Raw genomic sequence first — 17,537 nt, 5'->3', positions numbered from 1 at the left:
GTGTAAAATCTCTGCAATTGAATGAGGTGAAAAAAAAAAAAAATCTCAGGAGCCCCGGAGAGCTGGAGGGTTGATGGTTACATGTTTCCAAGGAGATTAAAAGGAAGGGAAAGTGCCTGATGGAGTCTGCCGAGGGGCTACGGGCCTGGAGAGAGAGGGTGGTGGGGGCAGTCCAGGGCTATGTATCAGATCAGGAGTCTTACAATTCAAGAGAAAAAGAGCCTATAATGTAATAGCTGGGAAGCCTGAGAACTTGGTTCCACTTGAAAAACAGGAACAAGGTCTCTTGGTTTCCTTAGGACAGAACGATCAGTGTTTCTGGATTCAATATAGAAGGAAAAAAAAAAAGGAAAGAATAATGAAGCTTCTTGATACCACAGCACAATCTACTCTTGAGTACAAGGAGACGTGTGCCCGAGAAGAGGAAGATGCTAGAGTGGCAATTACTGCTTGTGTAAAGAAAAGAGACAGAGGAGAATTAAGCACAGTGAGCCCCGAGAAGCTCTGGTAGGACACGCAGGCGGCTATTTTTTGGTAATCACTCCGCTGTAATGTATGAACAGTACATGGAAAAGGTATTAGGGTAATTTACTATTGCTTGTGAACAATAAATTACCAAGGCTGCTTGCTATTTTGCATCTCCCTCTAATAAAAAACCCCGTGAGGGTCACAGGCAAGGTGGCTGTAATACAAACATTGCCAGATACGGGAGTTTTCACAGTCGGGAACCAGGAGAGGTGATGCACTCACATATGTGCCCAGATGGCAGAAGATGGTTCTCGGGTCACAAGGTGACCTCCATGTGGCTTTGGGCAGGGTTTCTCCCCAGCTAATGTCACATGACGGAGGTTGTTCAGTCCCTAAGTTGTGTCCAACTCTTTTGCGACCCTCATGGACTATAGCAGGTCAGGCGTCCCTGTCCTTCACTATCTCCCAGAGTTTGCTCAAACTCACGTCCATTGAATTAATAGCCATCCAACCATCTTATCCTCTGTCCTCCCCTTCTCCTCCTGCCTTCAATCTTTCCCAGCATCAAAGTCTTTTCCAATGTGTCGGCTCTTCGCCTCAGGTGGCCAAAGTATTGGAGACGGGGGAGGACCTGCGATTTTCCTCTTTTCCAGGTCCGGGAAGCACAGCTCTGTGGTTGCGTGTCTGACTATGGTTTACGGGATGACACAGTAATAGGTGATCTCACCACGGATAGTAATTTACTGCAGCCTTCTTCAGACCAGGCCAGGACTCCTTTCTGTGCTTTGAATTTTCTTTTTGTAGAATGGAAACCACCTTGGCACAGGGTGGACTGTGATTATTCCTTGGAATGTTATCCACCCAGGATAAGACACAGGGCAGGTCTTATCTGAGGAGGCCTGGGCTCCTCCACCGTCTTTCTTGTTTCTACACAGGATTCGTTTAAAGTCCCGAGGCACTTCTGAGTGAAGGCAGGGCTCCTAAAGGGGGAGATGCTTACTGCTGCCTCTTGTCCCAGAAAGAGGGTTTGACTCTGGAGGAAAGGACATTGCAAAGGCCAAGGGCCACTCTGGAGCTGGAATCCCTCTCCATCCAACCTGGCTTTGAGTTTTTATCCCAAACTGGAACCTTTCAAGTTATTTCATATTTGGCCAAACAAGGCTTTTCTGTTTCTTATTTCTCCTTCTTTTCTTATGTAAGGATGCCGACCTAAAAGAAACCCTGAGCAATAGAAGGTTCTCCGGAAATAATGTTGTTGCCTTCCTTGTAACTATATCTGAAACTGATTAAGCTTCCATCTCTGACCACTTGAGCAGTGAAATGGATGGTAAGGGGCAGGCCTGGGGAACTGGTTTGGGCATTATGAGTTTGGGAACAGGTTGGATTTAAAAAGAAAATGTTTTGTTTTGGATATTCAGGTTTGCTTTGAAAGGTCAGCATTGGGGAAGCTCCCACCTAAGTCATAGTGAATGAAATCAATCTCCTCCTATTCTCCACCTTCAAACCACTGGGCCAGCATACTCCGCACACACATTAATGCATGTTGCCTTGGCTAATGAGCTCTACAGAGCTTCAAAATGCATGGTCCTTGCGGATAAGTGAAATATGTAGACCCTTTCTCTTTTCCCAAAGCCAAGACACACACACACACACACACACACATGATTCTGTTTGATCTTCAGGGAAAAGAACCCCAAAACTCATAAACCTCAGATAGAAATTTTCATTTTACAATTGCAATACCACCTATCAGAACTTCCCTTCCACCCTTTCCAAAGCAGAAGCATGCACCGGCCCCCTGGGAAAGCTAGCTGCGGGCATACTCGGTGCCATCTGTGATGACGCTCATCTCCAGGGAATGGGATTTGTCATCTTAGTCTCCCCATTAAACTGTAAGCTCTTCACAGTAAGGAATGATATTCTTTTCTTTCTTTATAATTCCCCAGAGCCCAATTTGGTGTTTCTCTGTGCCCACCAGGTGTTCAATAAACACTGCTGACAATGTAAACCGAGTTCTTAGCACTTACAGATGAGAAATTGCCCACACTCACTGTCATAGTTTTTTTTTAAAGATTGCCTGGATTCAGTGTGTGTGTGTGTGTGTGTGCATGTATGTATGTGTGAAAGAGAGAGAGATGAGAGCCTCAGAGATGAAGATGGCCTAAGAATGGAAAACATTAAGATACACAGAGATAAGGAAAGGCACGCAGACCTACAGTGAGACAGACCAGAACTCAGAAGTCCAAGGGGCTCCTTCCAGGCTCATAATTATATATTCATGTATTTTAAAATGATGTAGCCACATTCTGGTTCAAAATATTATGATTTCAGGTGTTTTTCCCTCCCCACCCAAAACCTGGCTGTGGGAAAACAGACATAAGCTGGGAACTACAGCCCAGACCTTGAAACACATCACCCACAACTTCCTACTGGGCCTTGGAATCCTTGCCACCCTTGGTGAAGCTGCAGAGCTTTTCCTTTCAAATTATGAAGTCCTTCATGAAGCCAGACCTCAATGATGGGATTGCTGACGCTGAGTGTGACAGCTGCCACGTGACACTGGGACCAGCAAAGCCTGCTCCATGTCACTAGAGCGGGGAGGCACCACGAGGTAGAAAAGCCCCGCCCAGAACTGGAGGTGTGGAAGTCAGGCCCTGACACCCTTCGAGGTGTCAGTCTCTAGGTCTGCGAAAGAGGACACAATCCCTGAGCAGCCCCGAGGCTGAAGTGAGGCTCTGCTCTAATGGGGTGACCAGTGGGCACTTGGGAGAGCAGTGGGGAGGGCTCTCTGCCCCCCGGTGGGCAGCAGGGTCTCCTTTGGACTAGTTCTACAGAGAGGCCAACTGGACTAGAAGGACAAACCCCTTGCTATGTGATCACTCTTCTGAATTTTTTGACGCTTTAAAAAAATAGCTATAAGAATTGTAAAGAAATCAGAACAAACTGGATAATGCATAATCAGATAATGTACCTTGGTGATGAAGAGCATGAGCTTTGGAATGGCAAAGATCCACGTTTGAGTCCCCATTCCCCCACTTGGGAGCCGTGTGACCTTGGGTGAGTTACTGAATCTTTAGAAACCTGGGTTTGCTCATCAGTAAAATGGGATTAAAAATAGTATGTCAAGACTTTACTGGTTGCCCAGTGGCTAGGACTCTAAGTTCCCAATGCACGGAGGGGGCCTGGGTTTCAATCCCCAGTCAGGAAACTATATCCCTCACATGGCAACAAAAATCAAAGATCCTGGGTGCCACAACTAAGACCCTGGAGCAGCTGAATAAATAAATATTTAAGAAAAAAAAAAGTACTTGTCTCACAAAGGCAATAGGAGGACTAAATGAGATACTGTGTCAAACATTCTGACACATAGTAAGCTTTCAAGATTCACAGCAATTCTTATCACTGCTTAATATTTCCTCCTATTATCTGGGATTCATGTTAATACAAACACAGATACAAGTATGCCAGTAACTTCCAGAAAAGAATAACGGAAGCAGAGGTCAGAGAGGAGGGAGGTTGGAAGACATTATGCTGCTGGCTTTGAAGGTGGAGGAAAAAAGTTTGCAAATAACCAAAACTGAATCTGAACGACCAAAACAATGTTACAGTGTAATTGCATAAAGACCTGGGTACTTCATTCACAGCCAGGCCCAGAGTCTCCTTTATTGTGACTCTGTACACAATTCTAAGAGCAATAATAATGATGGACACTTGATTGACCACCTACCATGTATCCAGCCCTTCATTAAAAGAGTTACATTTGTTATCACACTGGACCCTCATAGTCTTCATAGTCCCACAAGTATAATCATCTCCCCCACTTTATAAACAAGGACATAGAGACTGATAGAAGCTAAGTGACTTGCCCTGAGTCAAACTAATTACGTTGGAGACTCAGGATGTGAACTCAGCCAGTCGGATGGTAATTAACACTGTAATCAACAGCCCACAGCACCTCCATGACCATCCTGGTGATCCCATCTTCAGGCTGGTGGCAGCTTAGGAAAAAAACTCCAGGGGTCGAGGAAGCGGCAGTGACAGGCACACTGACACGTGATGGATTGATGGATTAGTAGGGAGACAAGATAGGGAAGGGGATAAAAAAGTTCACGGAGAAAGGCTTCCCCAGCCCAGCTGTGCAGACCTGGTCACTTCAGGGGTCAGACAGCCTAATATTTCAAAGTCCCCAAGAGTGTCATGATCTCACAGCACAGTGCAATCATTTTCATTCTGCCATCAAGAAAAAAGAAGGGGGTGATGTATTAATGAGGTGGGTAGATTCCCTTGGATAGTGCATCTATGTTGAATACCCTTTGACAATTTGCATAAACAAGGCACAGCCCTTGAATAAGATGACACACAACTCAAGTAAGAGTTATAGAAACTCTAATACCCAGATGTATCTGGATATGCTTTTCATGAATCCTTACATTTTATTTTAACACACTGCTTAACTTAACCCAGTTCCTATCAAGTCTTGGGACAAAAAGTCCATTAGTCCACTCTGCATCTCTCAGAATCATGCCTTTGGTGCCTTTAGCCAGGGTACCATTTAAAGGTCTCACAAACTAATTGCATCAGATAATTGAAAGAAACATGTATTTATTGAAAATAAAGATACAAAGACTTCTTTATTATGGAGGAAAAAACGGTATTAGGTGGCTTTCTTGTCATAGGCAGCTGTCACCTGGACTTTTAGTGTCCCCCTCCATCAGGCTGGCAGAGGAAAAGGAAACAGGTTTTAAGCCATGAGACTCATTTCCAATCAGAAGTCAGTCACAGCCTCCCGTTCATAACCTTAACTCTTTGCCCCTTAAAGTGAGAGTTTGTTTTATGCCTATTCACATTATATTCCCTAAGCTCCAGAGAAACTGCTTTCAAAGTCCCCAAATAAAGCTTAGAATATGACGGTTTGAAAGACATTTAAACCAAACTTGAAAAGATTTGAAGACAGGCATTTCAAATGGATATAATCGTAACATGATATCTTTAATAACTAGTCCTCTAGTTCTGGTTATCTGAGCAGGGAGAAACCTCCAGGAACCAGAAAAGCCTGCATTCTTCGGCAGCCTGTGCTCACCTCACCTGCCAGCGGTGGTTCCCTGTGGAAACAGAGGGGATGACCTTCTCCCTCTAGGCTAGGGTTGCCAGATTTCACAAATGAAAATATAGGACACTGAGTTATCGCTGAAGTTCCGATAAACAAAAATTACAAAGAGTAATTGTTGTCCATAAGTAAGGGCCACCCAATACTTGGGACATGTTCATATTAAACAATTATTTGTTGTTTATCTGAAATTCAGATTTAACTGGATTTTGGTACTTTATCTGACATCTCTATCAGTGGGCTCTGATCCCCTAGGAGATTTAGGGTGGGTGGGAAGTAGGGGTGAGTGGGGGCTCCACTTACCAGCCTAGGAGAACAGGACCACTGATGGCCCAGGCTGGCAACCTCATTTCTCCAAACACCAGGCGCCCCTCCCTTTCATCTCTTCTCCCTTCCCCTTCAAGGAGGCTCCCTGGCTCCAGCCAACCCACTCTAATTCATGGTCTTCCTTAGGAGATACCGCTGATCACTGCCCTCCACCGCCAACACACCTCCCATCTTAACCTCATCCTACACTGAGGTACGTGCGTAGAGATGGTGCTTGTAAGAACTTCCTGGTTTCTACGTTCTATTCTGTTTTGATTTGTTTCCCAAGAAAAGCTACAGATGGGTTTTGGAGGGGTTCCTAATTAGAGATTTCCTTTCATTTTTTTCCTCTTCCCATATTTCTCCATTTTTTCTTCCCCCTCCTGCCCACTGTATTCAGATGCCAAGAAGTAAATTCAGTCATAATCTCAAGACCTGAATTAAAATGAAAGCTGAGCCAGCAGGCCCAACTTGCCTAGGAAGTTTTTAAAACTCTGCAATCACAGACGCTGGCTTGATTCTGGCAATGGATGCTTTGACTCCCGCACCCCTCCCTCCACCTCCATGGCCACTATGTCATACTACTGATTAGTGGTCTTTAAGTGAACCACACTCAAAAATAAACACATATATTTAACCAAAACGAGCAGGAAAGATCTCTTGGTTTCAGGCTTCCAAGTGTGTGCTTGCAGCAAAACATTTATAGCCAAGCCATAAAACGCATGGAAATAGGAAGAAACATTGACACAACAATAAAACGAGGGGTGAGATTAACGATGCCATAATACAATCTGTTTTCGTTTGATGCAAAGAAATTAATTTTTGAAGACATCTCATTTAACTTTGCAATATTTTGCAGTTTAACCTTTGACGCTTGAAACTTTTCTCTTTCATCCCCTTTAAGCCTAAGGACGGGGGAAGCCAGTTTTATGTCTGGCTGTTTCATGGCAGATGACCAGGCTTGCTGCCTCTGCTCAGGACCGAGGCAAGCAATGTGTACTCAGGGAACAAAAGTTACTGCTGATTGTAATTTCTCAGCTCTTCACCTCCTATGGAAACCTCCACTTTAATAAGCCAAAATTCAACTTCCACAAGGATAAGATGTGTTACCTTCCAGAGCAAGGCACCGGGGTGGGCTGGACGACCAGATAAGGTTGTGCAAGCATTCAAGATACTCTGACCCCTCAAGTTTGAATCCAGGGAAGCAGTGATAGGAGATGACAGTTCCCACTGGGAAGGAGGTCTGGAACTCGGAGATGTTCACGTAGCCATTAGAAGAGGCAAGTGGTCTCAGACAGCCTGTGATGTGGGGAAGACAAGGGTAAGTAACTTTATGATGCTACCTTCATATACCTGAAAGACAAAGCGCTATACATCTTTTGGATTCCCCCGCTGTACACGTGGCACAGCCTCTGAGGACTGTGCACCTTGTATGCTCAGACCTCCTTATCTCTGTATTTACTCTCTTTCTAAAGCAGGCATTTGCTTTTATAGTTGCAAGTGGCTCCAAGAGGGTCAGACAAGTAGGGAAGAAGTAAAGGAAGGTGTGGCTAAGGCTCAGGACCGCTTGGCTGGTGGTCCCAGCCCTGGCTGCTCATTACAATCACCTGAAGAAATTTTTAAAACCACCAATAGCTGGCTCTGTGCCCGAGGCTGATGCACAGCCTGGGCACCCCTATCTTTTTTTAAAGCTCCCCAAGTAACCTTCAAGTGGCCATCAGGGCTGAGAACAACTAACGTGCCACAGAAACAAGAGACATTCCAACCGTTTCAGCAGGTGGTGGCTTGAGAATGTGTGTGTGTTAGTCTCTCAGTCATGTCTGACTCTTTGTGGCCCATGGACTGAGCCTGCCAACCTCCTCTGTCCATGGAATTCTCCAGGCCAGAACACTGGAGTGGGTTGCCATTCATTTTTCCAGGGGATCTTTCTGACCCAGGCATCAAACCTGGGTCTCCTGCATTGCAGGCAGATTCTTTACCATCTGAGCCACCAATGTTGGGATGCAAACTGGATTCCAGGGCAACAACTGATTGAATTGACACCTGCCTGACACATTGCAAGGAAAATTTTGAAAAATGCAGCTGCGTTTTAGGTGAACTAGGAAAGTAGCGTGTAGGGCAGTGGTTCTCAAACTTGAGAGCTACCCACAGAGACGGCTGGTATGGGACAGACGCTGGGCCCCACCCCCAGAGCTGCTGGTTCGCTGGGTCCACGCGGAGCTCAAGCATCGGCACTGCTAAAGGTTTGCAGGTGCTGCCACTGTGGCTGCTGCGGGGGGCACCGGCCTTTGTGCAGACCTGCTACAGCGAGCCTGTGCACAGAGTTCTGTGTGCCGTCTGAGTGCGCATGAGACCTGGATGCCTCCTTCTGTAAATCAGTAGCTGCCTTTTTGTCCTGAAGCCTGTGCAGCCCAGTGGAACATTCCCCGTGGTACAGCATCCCTCTTGGTGTGGCATCCGCTGTGATCATGGAGTTTCTTATTGGCTTCAGCAGTTTCACTGGAGGGAATAATGAGAGCTGCAGAGCTGGTACTCTTCCCAGAGAGAACTAATTGTGTGTGAAGTAAATAACGGATAATGGGAATATCTACTTTCCCTTCCAATCACCAAGTACAAATTATATCACGCACGCACAGCAGCGAGTGATGGAATTCCTCTCCTAAGCTGACTTTGTGGCATATTACAAGTGATAGAGAGGCTCTGTGTTGAGTGAACTGCTTGGGTCAGTGCCCCAGGATGTGACATCCATATCAGGGCAGGACCAGAGTGAATGAGAGGGTACAGAATCCTGGAGGTATTCACTCTGGGGCTATGCCAGTGTCAACCTGCCCCACTGCAGCCTGGTGTCCCGGAGCCCTGAAGACCCCATAGACCCCACAGATCCCTGCCCGGAACCAGCCACACTCACAATGGACCAGATCATAAACACGTGGTGTTAGGCCATTCTTTCTGGCAGTCCTGACAGCCTTAAATGATTTTTTTTTTAATTTTTTAAAAATTAGTTTTTGGCTGACCACACAGCATGTGAGATCTTTGTTCCCCAACCAGGGATCAAAACTGTAGCCCCTGTATTGGAAGTGCAGAGTCTTAACCACTGAAGTTCCAAATAATTTTTTTTCTTTTTTTTTTTTTGAGCTGAAAACTGACAGTGTTCATGGCAAAAGAGAAATGGGGGGAGGGAAGCTTGCAATCAGGAATAAACAGGATCAGTAACCGAGGGGGGAAAAAAAAAGATAAGCAAATCAACACAAACAGGGAAGGTGTTAGAACTCCTGAGCAGGGTTCAAATGAGTGAGCACATTTGGGTGCCCATTCCCCCTCCTGGGGAGGAGTGCAGTTCTAAGCTACCCACGTGGATAACTGCATCCCCTAAGTAAAATAACTGACTCTGACCCACAGGGAGAAGGAAGCATCTCCTAAAACACAAAGTCCCTGGGTGGTGGGGAATGGCCTTGGGACAGTCCCCCATCCAACCCCAAAAGGAGATGGAAGTGGGGGTTGTAACATGTGCAGCTAATCAGAGAAGGAAAGCTACGCCACTCTTGGTCTCTGACAGCCTGTCCTAAAAATACAGTAGAAAACTGGCTTCGACTCAATAGGTGAATGTAATTTCTATTTGCACTTTGAAATAATAGAGAGAAGGCTCCTCAGGCTTTAACCCCTGGATCTATAGGTGCAAATAAAAATTACAGGATGAAATGTCACTCGAAGGGCCAATTATATTCCCCCCAGAGACTCCAGAGGTGTCAGACTCTCTACAGCAACCCTGCTGTGTCTGTGAGGATGGGAGGGAGGTGCAGGGGCTGGAAGGGGGATCAGGGCCCAGAACAGGGGCACCTCCTCTGTGGGGACCAAGGGCTCTGAGGAGGGACGAAGGTGGCCATAGGCTGTACTGCTCTCAGAAGAAGCACACCTCTCAAGATTAGCAGCCAGCTCATTTGTTGTTGCAAAAAAACCCATCAAAGCTGTGTTAAGGACCGAGATGTAGTAAGTGGTGGTGGAGGGGTAAGGGGTCCCAGACACAGCAAGAAAAAGCCTGCACTTGAACTCCTAATGATGACGCTCCAAGACGTCTATCACCATAGGGCATTTAAAAAAGAAAATCATTGGGGCAAAAAGAACTCGTAAAGAAGCATCCTGTATTTACGTGACATAAAAGGAAATGGAAAGCGTGGGAGAACCAAAAGAAAAGTGGAAACTGTAAAAGCAAGAAGGAGTTGGAGTCTGAAATAATTATCTTGGTTTGGATATCTCCACAGGACCAGAATGAAGCTGCTGCTGCTGCTGCTAAGTCCCTTCAGTCATGTCCGACTCTGTGCGACCCCATAGACAGCAGGCCACCAGGCTCCCTCGTCCCTGGGATTCTCCAGGCAAGAACACTGGAGTGGGTTGCCATTTCCTTCTCTGATGCATGAAAGCGAAAAAATAGTGAAGTTGCTCAGTCGTGTCCGACTCCTAGCGACCCCATGGACTGTAGCCCACCAGGCCCCTCCGTCCATGGGATTTTCCAGGCAAGAGTACTGGAGTGGGGTGCCATTGCCTTCTCCCCAGAATGAAGCAGTGGTTAATAAAGTTCATTTGGATAAACAGCCCCACCTAAAAGACACCTGCTGATTCTAAGGACAGTGAGTCTCTGACAGTGCAAATAAATCATGCATCTCCTTTAACAAGGTAGCACATGACAGCTCAACAACACAGGAAGTTTCCGGGGAACATGTAGGAAGGTGAGGACCTGGACTGTCTTGGTCCTCCTAATCCTGAAGCCTTTGTTTCTTCAAGGGGCCGTGGCTCTTAAGCTCTCGCATGAGGAAATGATTTATTTCCAACTCTGGGGCGTGCAAAGCAATATCAGAGCCTGCCAGTGTTGATTTCCAAGCAGAAAGTTGACATCCGCCTCAACTTTAACATGCCAGTGCTTTTGGTGCAAATAAGGCTGCTCGCCCTCTCCCTTGGATGATGAATTATGCATGGGCTTCTTGGTCCTTTGGTCCAAGTCACATGTCAAAAAATAAAAATCAGAATTAATGTGAACTGGAGGGCTTATTTTCACAAACAGGGCCCTCTGTGTCAGCCTAGGCAAATTTAAAAAATGCAAGAGGATAAATATTCACCGTCTGGTTTGGATGAAATTTGAATTTGATTATTTTTCTGCTCCTCATGCATTATAAAAAAGGATAACATTATTAAGAGAAAATGGCCTCTGTACGATTGGCTTTAAATATATTCGTACCACAACCGAAATCAGTATAAATGCTCTGTTATTTCCATTAAATATATAATAGTTCATCATTGTGTTCACAACCCAGTTACAAAGGTCCTAATTTTGCAACTATTTTTGGTTTCTTAGAATAAAGGAGACAGCCAGCATTCTAAAGAATAAAGTACTTTCCATTTAAACTTTTAAACTTTAAAGCTGGGTATAGGGAGCTAGAGAGAATCACAGGGATCGATGTGAAGATTCCAAAAACAGAGCTTTGGTGACCAGAGTGCAGAACGGCTGAACCACGGTGTGTGCGCGACACTGTGTTTCTCTTCGTCACTTGCCAGCTTCCCAGGTGGCTCAGTGGTCAAGAATCCACCTGCCAATGCAGGAGATGTGGGTTCAATCCTTGGGTTGGGAAGATCCCCTGGAAGAGGGCACGGCAACCCACTCCAGTATTCTTGCCCGGAGAATCCCATGGACAGAGGAAACTAGCAGGCTACAGTCCATGGGGTCGCAAAGAGTCGGACACGACTGAGCAACTAAACAACTGCCATCTTATTAGAGAAACGTGCACTCGATCTGCAGTCGAGTCTCAAAGCAGAGCTGAGAACCACAGCCTCCATCTGCCCCTACCTTGACAGAAGGGCAGATTGTCCCACGTTCCATCATCACGACATAATGAAACCACATTGTATAGGTCGGGGTACCGGATCTTGAATCCTTCATGACAAGTGATGATTAGCTTATCTCCGTGTCTGTATGTCTTGTTATGAATCTCAGCATCTTCAATTTGCGGGATGTGGCAATCTGCAATTGTGCAAAAAGGATACATTATTTTTGGAATTCAAAGCCATTGTGGTTCACAGCTTCACAAGAAAGCTCTTATTTTCAGACTTGGTCTCGACCTACACAGCAATCTGATAAACGGTTCCTTATTTATCACTAAGGCTCAGGTCCCAAAGAGAAGCAGTAGAAGCTGCAGAATCTTCTTCACAGAGAAACAGGAAGAGGAGTTGTGGGTGCAGAGGTCCAAGCCCAAAAGGAACCTGGTTTTCTGCCTTCAACACTTCCCACCCTACAGCTGAGCTTACAGATAATTCTGGAAATGAATGAAGAAGGATCAAAGCTGGGGGTTCACCTGAACTGTCCGGCGGGTTGCCCACTTGGTGGCAGCTGTGGATGGTACACAGCACCAAACAGCCTGGCTGGCTGGTCTCACCCAGCTCTGCTGCCTCTGCCTGGGGGGCCAGGGCCAGGGCCTGATAAGGAAATAGGCTTTGCAGAACAGCAGGGGGCTGAGCTGTGACTGTATTGGCTGTTAGCATTTCCCATCCGCTTTATCTGTTTTTAAAAAGATAATTTCGAATAACTAGAGCAGCACCTACTACTGCCACTATCACAAAGGCTCAGAGGACGCAGCCACTGTCTCCTAACCCTAACCCTAACCCTAATCATCACTTGTCATGAACGAGTCAAGATCTGGTACCTCGACCTATTGGAAAAGGAAATGGCAACCCCCTCCAGTATTCTTGCCTGGAGAATCCCATGGACAGAGGAGCCTGGCGGGCTATAGTTAATAGGGTTGCAAAGAGTCGGACACGACTGACTGTGTCAGCACAGACACAGCACACCCAGACCTATACGTTGTTTCGTTATTTTGGGAAGACGGAACATGGGACAATCTGCCCATCTGTCAAGGCAGGGGCAGATGGAGGCTGTGGTTCTCAGCTTGGCTTTGACTTCTGCTCTGGAAGGGGAAGACTCATGGCAAGAGTCAGGGGAAGAGCAGTGGGGCGGGGTGGGGATCAGCAGCCCACGCAACAGAATGGGCAACAAAAGATACAATAGAACTAGGGGCTTCCCTGGTGGTCCAGTGGTTAAGAATCTGCCTTCCAGTGCAGGGGATGTGGGTTCGATCCCTGGTCAGGGAACTAAGATCCCACATACCGTGGGGCAACTGAGCCTGTGTGCCGCAACTAGATAGAAGCCAGTATGCCTCAATGAAAGACACTGCATAATGCAACTAAGATCTGATGCAGCAAAATAAGTAAAAAATAAATGAACAAATAAAACTAATCAATGGGTAATCATCTGCTTCTAACTCTGTCTTACCTCCAGTTTACCTGTGGGACACTCACTCTGCTGGCAAGTTGCAATCCTGCTCCTTCTGGCTCCTCACTCTAAACACCACCCAACTAATTCCATCTGGATTTTGTTGTTATTGTTGTTGTAATTTGTTGTTTGCTTGTTTTTTAGTGGAGTGTAGTTGATTAATCAAGTTGTGTTAGTCTCAGGTGTACAGCAAAGGGAATCAGTTATACATATATATGCATCCTTTTTCAGATTCTTTTCCCATTTAGGTTATTACAGAATATTAAGCAGAGTGCTATTCAGTGTCTCCTTGGTGGTTTTCTATTTTAAATATAGCAGTGTGTATATGTCAATTCCATCTGGTGTAAGTCACTTAGGTCACCATGTGTCTCTCTCCATCTCCTATTTAAAGTCTCTGATTTTACATGCATATATGCTTAAAAGCATGAGCTATCTATCTCTAGTTTTAGAATCAGGTAGATGAGTTATATTCCCATTTTTTTGTATCTTAATTTTCTGAAACAAGGCAAAATTTAAAAACAGCATTTTGAGGATCATACAGACTTCCTCCAGAAAATTTTCAATGGATTTCTCAGCCATTCCCCAAAGCCTACTGAATCCAGAATAGTTTGGAATAGTATTCATAAGAAACCTGAGTTTCAAGTTCCTCTAAGCTTTGAATTGTCAGCTCTCAGGCAAGAAGTCCTGGGAACTCTGATGCAGGGACTGGCTGGACGAGGGCTCTGGGGGCTGGGACTTGGGGGGCTTTAAAAAGAGCATGTCACAGGGGTTATCATGTGGGTTTGGGGCTGGGTTTACTGGGAACAGTCTGACAACAATGGACTCCAGAAAACAGAACATCAGTGACAGGAAAACCTCGGGCAGAAAAGGGTCTCCCAGGCAGAGGAGGGACCTGGCAGCTGGGAAGACAGGCGTGGTGGCCGTTTAGCAACCCGCATGGGTCATCAGAGCCCAGTGCTCATAAGCCCAGCTCTGCTGTGACCTTAGCCCTCCTTCCCACCATGAGCTTGAGAGCAGGGACTCTGCCGCTACTTCCTGTGATGTTCCTTTCATGCTTCCAGACCTCTGTACGCACCTGGGGAGGAAAGGCTGAGAGGGGCCATGGAGACCTGAGAAGCGGATTCATTCCAGGCTCTGGCAGCTAAGCCTCCCCCTGATGATGAGGAAACCCATTATCAGCTCTTCCCTTTGCCTCTGGATCCAACAGAGGGAGTCTTGGCTGGAGACTGGGTTCTGGTTTCAATTTTACCTCTCATTTTTGCATGGAAAGAGTTTTTCAGGCTATGAAAAGAGGTCTTCTAACTGTTCATGTTTTTCTACAAGAATAGCTGACTTCCTCCCAAATGAATCCCAGAATAATCATGACTGGTGCGTTCGTGTGTGCTCAGTTGCTTCAGCGGTGTCCAACTCTTTGCGACCCTATGGACTGTAGCCCACTAGGCTCCTGTGTAAATGGGATTCTCCAGGCAAGAATACTGGAGTGGGTTGCCAGGCCCTCCTCGAGGGGATCTTCCCAACACAGGTATCAAACCCATGTCTCCTGCACCTCCTGCATTGCAGGCAGATTCTTTACTGCTGAGACACCCGGGGAAGCCCAATCATGACTGGAGACACAGATAATTGACAGTTCTGCACACCACTGCAGCCTTCTTCTTAACAGAAAATGTGAATTACATTTTTTTCAATATCGCTCTGCAGAAATTATTCACAGCAAATAAAAACACATTTATCAAGGCATCCGTCTGTAAATCTGGGCTGTAAATAGATCCTGTGGTAGTAATTTATATGACTAAACAACTATTTTCATGATTGATTTAAAACTTATTCAAGAATTAACCAGTATACTCAGGAGGTGGTCAGCTAGCAGCAGTAAACTCCATGGGTGGGAACGGCCATGTGGCTGTAGTAACACAAGGACATTGGCTGACCAGAGCGCAAGCACCGAACCTTGTTTCTGAAGGTGGTTACACTCCATAGTAGTCTACAGTATAGAATGCTTTGAACTTCTAATTAGAACATCTTGTTTCCATAGGCAGGAGCCAGGGACTAGAGGTTCAAAGGGGATTCACTGCCTCCCATATGCCAGTAATTTATGTACTCGACTCAAAGAAGAGTCAGCACAAGGAGTGATGCAGGGCCAATTTACTACATGAGGTGATCCCCATATTCACTGGGGAGTCAGTGGAAGTTTGGAGTTTAAATTCCACCATGGTAGAAAGACCAGGAGCATCTGTGCTCTACATGTAAAGACAAAACTCAAATAGACCAGCTCTAGCAAAGCCTAAACTAAACTGTGATAGGAGAAAATTCTGTCCGGAGCCTTTCTAATTTTTTTTTTTTAAATCCAGAATAGCTGGCACCCAGTCCTCCCACTAAAGGAGGGTAATGTAGAAAGAAAAAAGCATCTGGGAAAAGTCCCAACCCATCAGTGGTAGCAGCCAACAACTCTAGTCCTTATTTTTATGGAAAGAAACATACCAGGATCTTTAGTCTCTGAAAAGAAACACATACATCTTCATCAATTCTAAAGTTTTCAATAGAAATAACACAATTTTCTGTAGCACAAACGCATTCAGCCAACACAAAGAATTTGTAAAAGCAACTGCAAAAATATTGTTTTCAAAGACTATGAAAAGAAGGTCTATCAATAACTGATTCTATTGAGTAGAATCAGGTCAACAGTCAAGACTTTTGTCTACAGAGTATCAGTGGGCACTTTGGAAATATAACTTGAGGCTTCCATGCCTGACATCCTCTTTCACAAACCTACAACTATCATTATTTTTGTGTCCTGCTTCTAGTGACAATGAGAATTTAATATAATAAATAAATAAAGGAGTGGACAGAGACCCTAAGGCAGTCCTACACACGTATACCCATGTACAAATCAATTGATCCAATTAGTTGCAGACAGCAAAGTCCTAAAGGATGGAGCAGTAAAGAGAAAGAGGAATTTCAAAGAATATGTGCCATATTTTAAGATTTATTTTCCTTTAAAATGTTGGTTGGGGCTTCCCAAGTGGTGCTATTGGTAAAGAATCTGTCTGCCAATGCGGGAAATATAAGAGACACAGGTTCAACCCCTGAGTTGAGAAGATGCCCTAGGGGATGGCATGACACCATTCTAGCATTCTTGCCTAGAGAATCCCATGGACAGAGGCGCCTGGTGGGCTACAGTCCATAGGGTCACAGAGAGTCAGACACAACTAAAGCAACTTAGCAAAATGTTAGTCATATGTGAAAACAAATCTGATTCCTTTAAAATGACAAATTTCTGCATCAATATGCCTGCCAAAGTGTTCACAGAAGCATGAATACATGATACACACTTAGAGATTCATAATTCCTATTAGCATATTAAAGGCTCTGAAAGCCTTGCTGTAAAGAATTCTACTGGATCTAGTTTAAGCCAGCATTTGTAAAGCTTATTATTCATCCATCAGTTCATTCATTCATTGAGTTACTGAGCATTACCTCTAGTCCTGGTACATTCTAGGTGTTGAGGATAGAGAAAACGTCAAGAATTTTACTCTTGTGGCATTTGCATGGCAGGAGACTGCTAACAGGCAAATTATCAGGTAAGTGAGCTAGAAAATAATAGGCAATGATCACTGCTATGATGAACACATAACAAGGTAATAGAAGAGGGACTGACTCAGGGACTCCTTTAATTTGGGAAGACAGGAAAGGCGCCTCTGAGGAAATGACATTTATTAAGCTGAGATCTAATGACAAGAAGAATCCAATCATGTGTGGATTGGAGAGAAGAGTATTCCAGGTGGAGGGAACTGCCACTACACAGGCCAGGAGAGAGTTCAGTGTCCTTAAAAACCCAAAGGAAGATCAGAGTGCCTGGAATATAGTAAGTGAGAGTGAGATGGAAAGGTCAGATCATGCAGGGCCTTGTAGATAAGGACGGGACATTTTACTTCAGTGTGGTGGGAACTCCTGGACTTCTAAAGCATGGGCCATGACACGCTCTGTATCTTGTGGGTACGTGCAGTAAGGGGCTGGCCTTGCCCAAAGGGTGTTCTGGCCTTTGCCCTCAGCTCCTGGGAAGTAACCACTAAGTCCCTGGAATGTGCAATCTGAGATGAGTATCTTTTTTAATTGGAGCTTAAAGATTGAGGGCAGGAGAAAAGGGGGATGACAGAGGATGAGATGGTTGGATGGCATCAGCAACTCAATGGACATGAATTTGAGCAAACTCCAGGAGATAGTGGACAGAGGAGCCTGGTGCGCTGCAGTCCATGGGGTTGCAAAGAGTTGGATACCACTGAGAGACTGAACAACAACAACAGTGTGCTTTGGCCAGCCAGGGAACATCGGCGCATGCAGTTA

General features: G+C 45.4%; 1 protein-coding gene across 5 annotated transcripts in view; it reads right to left on the bottom strand.

Moving 5' to 3' along the window:
- The window catches only part of SUSD4 (sushi domain containing 4), a 133,064-nt gene that overhangs the window by 23,719 nt on the left and 91,808 nt on the right, over window positions 1–17,537 (bottom strand). For all 5 annotated transcript variants that reach the window (XM_044943150.1, XM_044943151.1, XM_006057247.3 and 2 more), the window contains exons 4-5: window positions 11,718–11,891; window positions 6,992–7,180 (exon numbers count right to left, since the gene is read on the bottom strand). In XM_044943150.1, the coding sequence (XP_044799085.1) occupies window positions 6,992–7,180; window positions 11,718–11,891 (363 nt within the window). The remainder of the gene's footprint in view (window positions 1–6,991; window positions 7,181–11,717; window positions 11,892–17,537) is intronic.

This window comes from Bubalus bubalis, chromosome 5, assembly GCF_019923935.1.
Source record: "Bubalus bubalis isolate 160015118507 breed Murrah chromosome 5, NDDB_SH_1, whole genome shotgun sequence".
Taxonomy (NCBI): Eukaryota; Metazoa; Chordata; class Mammalia; order Artiodactyla; family Bovidae; genus Bubalus; species Bubalus bubalis.
The sequence above is the reverse complement of the archived record's forward strand: the minus strand, read 5'-3'. Positions and strand labels throughout refer to the sequence as shown.